At 50.9% G+C, this 9963-nt stretch overlaps 1 protein-coding gene across 1 annotated transcript in view; it reads left to right on the top strand.

The window, feature by feature from the left end:
• The window catches only part of KSR1 (kinase suppressor of ras 1), an 87511-nt gene that overhangs the window by 49562 nt on the left and 27986 nt on the right, over window positions 1–9963 (top strand). The window contains exons 6-12 of the mRNA XM_006874224.1: window positions 597–680; window positions 2234–2295; window positions 2381–2487; window positions 4394–4562; window positions 6690–6731; window positions 7131–7188; window positions 9154–9216. Of these exons, the coding sequence (XP_006874286.1) occupies window positions 597–680; window positions 2234–2295; window positions 2381–2487; window positions 4394–4562; window positions 6690–6731; window positions 7131–7188; window positions 9154–9216 (585 nt within the window). The remainder of the gene's footprint in view (window positions 1–596; window positions 681–2233; window positions 2296–2380; window positions 2488–4393; window positions 4563–6689; window positions 6732–7130; window positions 7189–9153; window positions 9217–9963) is intronic.

Raw genomic sequence — 9963 nt, 5'->3', positions numbered from 1 at the left:
GATCTATTGGTTCTTTTGACAGCCCATTATATATATATATATAAATATATATATATATATATATATATATATAGGCACTCTGGTAGCGTAGTGGTTACCAATCAGGCTGCTAACCTCAAGGTTAGCAGTTCGAAACTACCAGCTGTTCCACGGGAGAAAGATGAGGCTTTCTGATCCCGGAAAGATTTGCAGCATCGGAAACCCTGTACAGGGTCTCTATGAGTCGGAACCGACTCCACGGCACAAAACAACAACAAATCATATATACATATATGTATACTTTTTTTTAATTTAATGGCAATTTATTTTATTTAATTTTCTTGGCTGTAATCTTTTTTGAAACCTTTTGTTGTGAATTGAGTGAAGGTTTACAAGACAAGATCATCAATTTTACAGTCAACAAATCACACACTTTGTTTCATCTCAATGATTGCAGTCCCCTCCATATAACAAAAGGTATCCCACTTCCTCCATGTGGCTCCTATTTCCATTCCACCTTCTCACCCTTCTCAACTTTGTCCTTAGGTAAATGTTGCCCTTTTGATCGTGAATGGTTGACCATTCTGTGTAAGCATGTGCGCGTCCACTCCCCACAGGTTCTCCACCAAGTCCTGGCTGTCCCAGGTCTGCCACGTCTGCCAGAAGAGCATGATGTTTGGAGTGAAGTGCAAGCACTGCAGGTGATGGGAGGTGGGAGGGTGTGGGTAAGGGTGGGGATGGGAAAACCAGGGGCGGGAGCATCCATGAGGCTTTTGGGTCAGTCCTGTTATTTATTCTTAGCTGTAGGTCAAGTCATGTTTCCTTCATAATCATATCAGCTCTATCTGGGAAGATTAAGGAAGCACCAAGGGAGACACTCCCACAAGAAGGGAATATTTGAAGTGGGCTTTGAAGGATGAATAGAAGTTTTCAAGGTAGATCAAGGGGAAACAGAATTTCAATCCAAGGGAGCTTCTTATATAAAGACGAGGAGAAATGTGAGGACAGTTCTGGGACTTTAAGGAGTTCTGAAGTTTCGTTTTTCATTTTAGGCCATAAACGGTGGGGAATGGGAACAGGCAATGGTGGGATCAGAGTGATGGTTCCTAGTGTCTAAAGAAGGGAAGACTATAGACACTGTGTGAACTCAACATTCTTTTCTCATACCATTGTGGTTTCCAGTAGGAAAAAGGGGTAGCATGGACTAAGCAGAGACTGGGAAAACCTTTGTAGTCACTACCCTCTTTGCCCTGCATTGCTGTGTGACCTGAGGCAACGTGTTTACCCATTCTGGGCCTTATTTTTTTTCATTTACACATGTGGGAAGATGATTCCAGACCTCTTGGCCCATCAGGTCTCGCCAAGAATCTGAACTAGTGTGTGTGCGAAAACATTTGGGCTCTGACTGGACCTTGGGTGCTTGGTCTTGTCTTCTTACACTGTGCCTGTTAGCTGGATCTGTGCTGTCCAGCTCTTTACCCCCTTGACCACCAAGGAAGTTCTGGTACTTTCTCTCTGGCCTAGGGCTGCTGTAGTGTCTGGTGAGGTGGCTTTAAACTGGGGACCTCCAGCCTTTGTTCAAGTAATGCCTTTCCTGTGGAGAGCCTGTGAATAGCCCTATTCTGTGCACGGTCGTACCATACATGCCTTTTGAGATTGATGGGTACTGACTGTCAGCACATTTTATGGATGTGAACACTGAGACTCAGATCAACAGTCAGGACCAAAACAAAAACCCAGATCATTCAATCTCAGCTTCAGTGCTGACCCCTTTGACCACATGGCCCCCTGCTTGAGTTTACTGGGAGGGACCCCCTACTTAAAGAAACCCTTTGGATCCTTTTGTGGTAATTCAGTTGCCTTCTCTCATTCATCCTTATTGTAAGCTCAGATTCGCCTCGAGCTTTCTGAGTGTGGGTGGAAGGCTTCATTTTCTAGAGAAAAGAGAAATAAATGGATGTGTGAGCTGGGACTGGTTAAGATGGACATACAAATGCCTGTTTGGTTGTGAGGATGGCTGTTGATGGGTAAACAAGTGGGAACATGATCAATGCTCAGAAGAGTCCACCATTCCTCATGTTGCTAGCGGCAAATCGTGGCTGCTGTTGCTAGTATAGCAGGGATGGTGTATACTTTTGAGCCAACGTGGGTTGAGAATTGTGGGTGCTGAGCCGACTGGGTGAATGTGAATGGAGCTGCTTTGCACTGTGGGTGCCTGGGAACCTGTGGGTACTAATCTTGTCTCCTTTGCCAGGTTGAAGTGTCACAACAAATGTACAAAAGAAGCCCAAGCCTGCCGAATATCCTTCCTACCGTGTGAGTTTTTTGCCCTTCCTTTTCCTCTGCCTTTTGAATTCAGGGTAAATCTTCCTTGCTGATGGTTGCCCTCCTTTTTAAACAGTACCTAGACTCCGGAGGACAGAATCTGTTCCTTCAGACATCAACAACCCAGGGGACAGAGCAGCTGAGCCTCATTTTGGAACCCTCCCCAAAGCACTAACGAAGAAGGTACGCATGGCCACATCCCTGCTGGGGAGACACCCCACCTGGACTCCCTTCCATAGGAAGGATGACGTCGTGATCTAGGATTTGCAGCCAGGTGGTGGCCTCTGGGAACCCTAGCTTTAGCAATTTAGCAGATTTCACATTTGTATCCACATTGTCGTTCGGTGGCCCTGACTCTCCCCCACCCCTTCCTCCTCATCTGAGCTAATATTTCCTGAGCTTTCAGTGTGTGTCAGGAACTCTTAACACGTGGTTTCCAGCTTGACCCTCACATCTTGGTATTAGCTCCATTTTACAGATGAGGAAACTGAGCACAGGGTAAGTGCTTGGCAGGCTCAGAGTAACTGGCTCCATAAATTGGACTCACCATCACAGTGTGGAAGATATACCTTAAATTGTACAATTAGAACATCCCCACGGTGCTCCCCAAAACCTTGTGCAAGTCTTTCCGTAGCCTGGTGCCCCTCTCCTCTGCTCGTGCAGATAGATGTCTCTGGCAGCTAAACAGATTCTCACCAAGGATCCTATGCACTGGTTTAGTGTGTGCTGTAATCATGAAGCTCAAGCTGGTAGCTTCTGCCAGTGACCTATGTACTGGTGCCCACACAGCCAGGGGCCACCCTCCCACATGGCTGACTTCTCCAAAGACTGGAGTGGCTGTGTACTTTTGTACATGTCTGGTGTCCCAGCCTCAGACCAGGGTTGTGGTTGAGCAGGTGCCTGCCTTTCACTGGGACTCACGTGACATGGTGGCCTTGGTGGGGGTGCAGGTGGAAAGAAGAGAGAACAGGTAGGCGGGCAGACAGGTCATGTGGCCAGTAAATCAGGAATGGAGAAGCGCCACCCTCCCTCCCCCCCGAGATGCAGCCACAGGGAGGCTTATTCTCACGTGAGGGAGGCGCCCTGGCCCACCTGACAGCCATTTCCACAGGCCCCAACCTCATGCATCCTCACCTGTCTCTATCTGTCAGCACCGTGTTTTTCCTCTGATAGTATCTTCCCATCTGGGTGGAAAGGTGATAGGATCCAGCACATCTGAGGTGATGACAGCATCAGCCCGCGCTGTGCATTCTTTCAGGGTTTTGCAGTCCCAAGTGGACTCTTAGCGTCCCCAGTGCTTGTAGGACAATAAGGTCGACAAAGGCAAGGGCCAGCTCCTCGTCTTGTGTCTCTGTGTCCGGCACGGTGCCTGGCACATGGCAGACACTGAATGAACATTTGTTAGCAGCTGCTGTGTACTCAGCTTGGAGCCAGATGCTGGGGTGCAGTAACGAGCATCAGTTATCCCCACCCTCACAGAGCAGGCGTGAATCAGAAAGCCTCCCAAGGACTGGACTGCCTGCAGTTTACAGACTGGCGCAGGCTTTGACTAAGAGGTTCTGGGAGCTATGGGAGGACAAAAAGGAGAGGCATGGTCCCGTCTTCCAGGAGGAAAGGGTGTTAGAACTGAGACAGAAAAGATGAGCAGGAATTCTCTAAGGTGTCTGTGTGTTGAGGGAGCCATCATCTCTCCCTCAAATAGTGAAAAAAAAATCCAGTTGCCACCTTGCCAGCTCTGACTCATGGTCCCTCCAGGTATGTCAGAGTAAAACTGTCTGTGCTCCAGAGAGTTTCCGATGACTGATTTTTTGGAGGTAGATCACCAGGACTTTCATCCCAGATACCTTTAGATAGAGTAAAGCATCTGGCCTGTGAGCTAGCAGTCAACTGTGTTCTCAAGTATTAGACCAAAAATACACTGAAGCTGAAGGGCAGGACCCTAAGGATCTCCCGGCCTGAGGTCTCCAGGTTGGCAGGGTGTGTGGGTGTGTGTGTGTGTGTTGGGGTGGAGGTGGGGGTGGAGAAGAGGAGGCAGCAGGGCAGGGCAGTGATAGTCCATGCCCACTTTTGGGCATCTCTGGCCCTGTAGGAGCACCCTGCAGCCATGAATCACCTGGATTCCAGCAGCAACCCATCCTCCACCACGTCCTCCACGCCCTCCTCGCCGGCGCTCTTCCCAACGTCCTCCAACCCATCCAGTGCCACCACACCCCCCAACCCCTCACCTGGCCAGCGGGACAGCAGGTTCAACTTCCCAGGTACTGCACCTCGGACTTCTCCAGGCCCTCAGGGATGCAGTTAGATGCCCTTCTCAGCAGACCCCAGCACCACCCCCACTAAGAACCAGCGTGTATGAAACACCTGCTGTGAGCCAGATCCTGTGCCAAACAGCTGAAGTACATTCCTGTTTAAATTCCATAGCAGCTTGAGAACGCTGCTGCTAATATGCCCATTTTACAGGTGGAGACACTGAGGTTCTGAGAGAGACTGGCTGCCTAGAGCCATACAGCCAGTAAGCAGCACTTACTGGTTCTATTCCTGGGGTCTTGATGTATTCCCCATGCACCCCCTGTGGGTGGAATGGCTTCTCCCAGACATGTTCCACTAACTCAGGCCTGGGCCTGAGTCCCCGGGGGCATGGCTGGCAGCACGTGGAGCTGGGACAGGCCCTGGAAAGAGCATCTCAGGCCTGTGACCTAGGCAAGCTACCCCTTTTCCCTAAAATGAGGACACTGTATGCTGTGGGGTCGTAGCATTGTGTACGTCAAGACATTGAGGCCCACACTGGCGTGCCTGGTGGGGCGCCCGGGACCTGGAGGCCAATCTGCCTCTGACTCCTCCTACTCCCCTGGTGGCCCAGGATCTCCCACCCTCACCGGCAGCTCCAGGCCCAGGACAACAGTTGGTTCTTCCTGTGCTGTCCCCTACCCACCCAGGGGTGGGGGTGGGGGGGTGGCGGTGAACATGCAGCCAGCGGGAGCCTGGTGGCATTTCTGGGCCCACCTCACTAGGGCTCCGGGGACTTTGCGGGCCTGGTGAGGAATCTAGATAAACCATCGGCCTCTCTTTTCTCTTTGCCTGAGGGTGTACGTGGCTGGCTCTCTCTCTCGGACATTAACACACCCTCTCCCACCCCACCAGCAATGGCCCATTTGATTAACCTCCTTGGAAGCTCTGCTCTCTATTATGAAGCTTTTGTGAAACCTCCTTAATTTGGGCCTTCTAAAAGGAAGGTCCAAGGACCTCTGGTAGTATAGTGGTTATCAATTGGGCTGCTAACCTTAAGGTCGGCAGTTTGAAACTACCAGCTGTTCCACGGGAGAAAGATGAGGCTTTCTGTTCCCATAAAGTCTTGGAAACCCTGTGTAGGGTCACTATGAGTCAGAACTGACTCCACAGTACTTAACAACAACAAAAGGAAGGTCCTGTTTTAAAACGGCCACAGAAAGAGTCCTTCTTGCCACCAGCTCTCCCTGATTGTCCCTTGCATAGACCACTCACTCTCCCATCAGAAAGGACTGCAGGGCTGAACCCACAGCTCTTCTGGAGGCTGGGTGATCTTGGGCAGGAATTCTTTCCATTGTTCATCTCTTCTGTATGGTCTAGTCCCACAGATGGTATAGGTACATTTCTGCTTATGTTGTTGTTGTTAAGTGCTGTCGAGTCGGTTCCGACCCATAGCGACCCTGTATAGGGTTTCCGAGGAGCAGCTGGTGAGCTTGAACTGCCGACCTTTCAGTTCAAATGGCTTTGCAGTCTGGCTCATTAACCCACAGCGCCACACCAGCACTCCATTTCTGCTTATAAACCCATGAAAGGGTGGGCATTGTAGACCCACTTTGATAGTGAGGCTGAGCTGGGAGAAGTTAGATAATTGTCCAAGACCCCAGAGCTACTATTAGAACTGGGTCAGATTCAAAAGCACCAGCACCCCGTCTGCAGGCCCCTAAGGCAGAGGGGTCGTTCTCTCTCCCTTTTTTCTGATGGAGAGCTTGAACTGCTGAAGCCCCCCTCCTTCTGGGTGGTGCAGAGGGCAGGTCAGCACATAGCTGTCCAGCTCTTCAGTTACTCCGTCCACCCTTGTATTTTGCCTTCCTGGGTTCACAGGATAAGAGGGCCTGGGAGGTGACTAGAATTGGCCAGGGCCTTGTCCCTTGTCCCCCAGGGAAAGCCTTTTGTCCCCGGAGGTGCCTGCCAGCATCATGTTCTGCCAGCTTGTTTCCCCTCTTCCTGCATGGATACCCTTGTTCTCACCAGGCCTACCTGGGCCTGCCTCGGCCCCTACCCAGCCCCCTTCTCCTAAGTGGGGAGCCCGTGCCTGCCTGTCTCCCTCTCTCACTGTTTGCTGTTTTGCCTGTGTGACTTACCTCCTCTTCTGTTTAAAGCTGGCTACTTCATCCATCATAGACAGCAGTTTATCTTCCCAGGTGAGTCCTTTGCATGGTTCCACTAACTACCCCTAACTCTGACCTCCTCCGTCCAGCCCTTCTGGGCACCTGGAAGCTGCTTGGATGTCAAACCCACCTATTTTGGGCTGACTGCCTGCTGTGCAAGTGGGCAGGGTGGGAACCTTGGGATCCATCCTATTCGTTGCACTGAGATTACAGGAGACTTGTCCAAGGCCACACAACCAGAACACGGCAGAAGTAGGATTAGAACCAGGTTTACAGAATGGGGGAGGGCACTTTCTGATGATGCCTTTTGAGCACCCATCAAGTATGTACATCCTCCCCTACATAAAGACTGAGAAGCTGTTACCCAGTTTGCTACCCTCAGTGCACCTCATTTCCGCAGCAGGCTTCACCTTTCTGAGCCTTACCACACAGTGCCATCTGCTGGCCATCTTTGGGAATGCCTCCTTATTGCTGAAAGTTTCAAGGAAAAAATGAGACAGTTCATTGATTTGGATTCCCTGCCACAAGAATCTTTTTGCACACTACTATGTGCCAGCCATTGCATTTGGCCTTATTCCTTCCCCTAAGCAGTCTACAAGATTACTATTTCCTGAGCTGAAGGTGGTGAGTATTGATATAAATAACTGACAATTTCCAAGTCCTTCGTTCAAACATATGGCAGGCCTGTGTCTCAGACAATAAAGTCTGTGGCTAGTAGTGTTTTTCTTGGACTAAACAGGCCTTCCATGGAGTCACAGTGTTCAGTTATTCCAGACTTTGTCTTCTCCCCTCCCAGCTTTGTCATGGAATCAAGAACACATCTGAAAGTCTTTGCAGGACCCTGTATACAGCTTTGTCCAGGCAGATGCAGACTGGCAGATACCCGGGGCCTGGGACCTGCCCAGCAAAGGCTCCTGTGCGTAGCTGAGCTAGCTCCTGTGCATAGCTGAGCTGGCTCCTGTGCGTAGCTGAGCTGGCTCCTGTGCGTAGCTGAGCTAGCTCCTGTGCATAGCTGAGCTGACTCCTGTGTATAGCTGAGCTGGCTCCTGTGCGTAGCTGAGCTGACTCCTGTGTATAGCTGAGCTAGCTCCTGTGCATAGCTGAGCTGACTCCTGTGCGTAGCTGAGCTGGCTCCTGTGCGTAGCTGAGCTTCCTCTTTGATTTCACACACTGAAATGCCCCCCACCCCACCCCTTCCTGGTTATAGGACACTGTGCAGAAAGTTTCCAAAAGCCAAGGGAACACGGGGGTCTTCTTTCAGAACATGGTGGCAGAAGGGAGCCAGCACTTACATTAAAATAACAGAGACACATTTTGGAGCAGAATGCAAAATACAGTCTTTATTTTTAAGTAAAGACATAAGGCTTCAGAGAGGTTTTGCCTTCCCACTTGGAATTCTGTTTCTCCCCCAGCCTCCTGCTCTCCTACCCCATTACCCTGCCCTCTACTTGAAGCTGTTGATCTTATTTGAACAGCTTTGAGTAGGTGGTCCTGGTAGAGTATGCATGGGCTGGGCTGGGATCTTAGGGAGGGGCATCTTAGCAGAGCCTTCTTGGGCCTGAGATCCTCCAGAAATTGTGTGAAAGATGCTGGGGGCATGGTATCCATTGCCCTGATAAGAAGGTCCCCATCTCCACTAGGTTCTTCCTCTGTGAGGTCCCAAAGTGTGTGGAAAGTCTGGTTAGATGAACTCCAGAGACAGCCTTGGAGGAAGGTCTTGTGACTGAGGAAGGGTCTTTATCCTAGAAGGGGGGCGGGGTGCTAAAACCCCAGTGCTAAAACAGGGGTCATCTCCTACTGCTGAGCCCTGGGGCCCCTGAAGTGTGGACTGTTTATTTTCTTCCTCCCCCATGAGTGTTACTACAGGGTCCCAACCCCAGAGTTGAGAAGGTTTGGCTTCTGACTAGAAATTCCCAGCAGCTGTGCCAGGCACCAGGTGGTGCCAATGAGCCATCTTTGGGACGTGCCTTTGGCCTCTGCTAACTTAAGCCTTCTGGTAAAGGAGCCAGCCCCTCCCTTCAGACCAGGAGGCTCTGACCCAGGTGTCAGTAACCCCAGGCTGTTTTTTATCCCTTGCTGCAACTGGGCAGGTTACCCACAGGAGAACTGAGTTAAGGGGGACATTCAACTGCCTTGCCCACCTGGTGTTCCTAGAATCTGACGGAGTTGTGTGAGCAAAGCCAGGCTGAACAGGTCTAGGCCTCAGCCAGGGAAGTTCTAATCCTGTTGGTCTGGGATGGAGCCAGATGCCTCAGGAGGTTCTCATTCCTAGCCAGGTTGCACACCACTGTCTTGAAGCCTAGGCCATGCTGTGCTTTTAAGAAAGACACAACTCGTCCTAGCAGAGGGGACCTAGAGGTGTGTGTGCAGCCCTGTCCCGAGGTCCCTGGACTTCAGGCACTCTGTCGTCTGGGAAGCATGAGGAAGTGGCCTCATGTTCCCGTTTGTGTTCTGTTCCTGCAGACATTTCTGCCTTCCCGCCAGCAGCCCCGCCTCCTGAAGCAGCAGACAGTGGCCGGTACGTGCCCCTCAGATGTCCTTTCTCTTCCATGGGACTCACTGAGACTGGACCCACCCTTGACCTCTCACCTTTAATCCCCCAGTGGGAACATTGAAGAGCATCAGGGCTACCAGATGGAGCGTTCCTTGTGCTCACTCTCCCTCAGAAGGGCAGAGTTTGCCTCTTATCAGCTGCCTTAGCCTTGGGTGGGGCTGCAAGTGACCAGGGAGGACGGTGGTCAAAGGACTGTAAGAATTGTTGTTAAATGCCATCAAGTTGGTTCCCACCCATAGTGACCCTATATAGGGTTTCCGAGGAACGGCTGGTGAGTTTGAACCGCTGACCTTGGTGTCCAGTGTGTATCCTACACCACACCAGGATAGCTCGAGCCTTCTCTCCATGTCAGAGAGTCTTCAACCCTGTGAGGCAGGTATTACAGTAGGTGTTGCCCTCCGTTTTCAGCTGAGGAAGCAGCTCAGAGTGGTTAAAAAATTGCATGAGTTCACACAGCTTAAAAATGATAGTTCTGAAATGCAGGCTTGTCAGATTCCAAGTCCTGTGTGTGTTTGGAAAGCCCTGTGCCCTGATGTCACATTTGAAAGGAGCCTTGGTAGATACAGCCCCCCATCGCAGCCCCAACCTCCCATAGTGGAGGGAAGGTCCATACTGTCTTTCCCACAGCAAATGGGGCACAGTAAAATCCAGGCCTGGCCACCATGTGTCTCAGGCCTCACACTGGGAGTCCCCTGCTCACCTTCAAGATCG

Source organism: Chrysochloris asiatica, unplaced genomic scaffold, assembly GCF_000296735.1.
Source record: "Chrysochloris asiatica unplaced genomic scaffold, ChrAsi1.0 scaffold00266, whole genome shotgun sequence".
In the NCBI taxonomy this organism is placed as follows: Eukaryota; Metazoa; Chordata; class Mammalia; order Afrosoricida; family Chrysochloridae; genus Chrysochloris; species Chrysochloris asiatica.
Note: the sequence above shows the minus strand (reverse complement) of the source record. Positions and strands in the feature narration are given on the sequence as shown.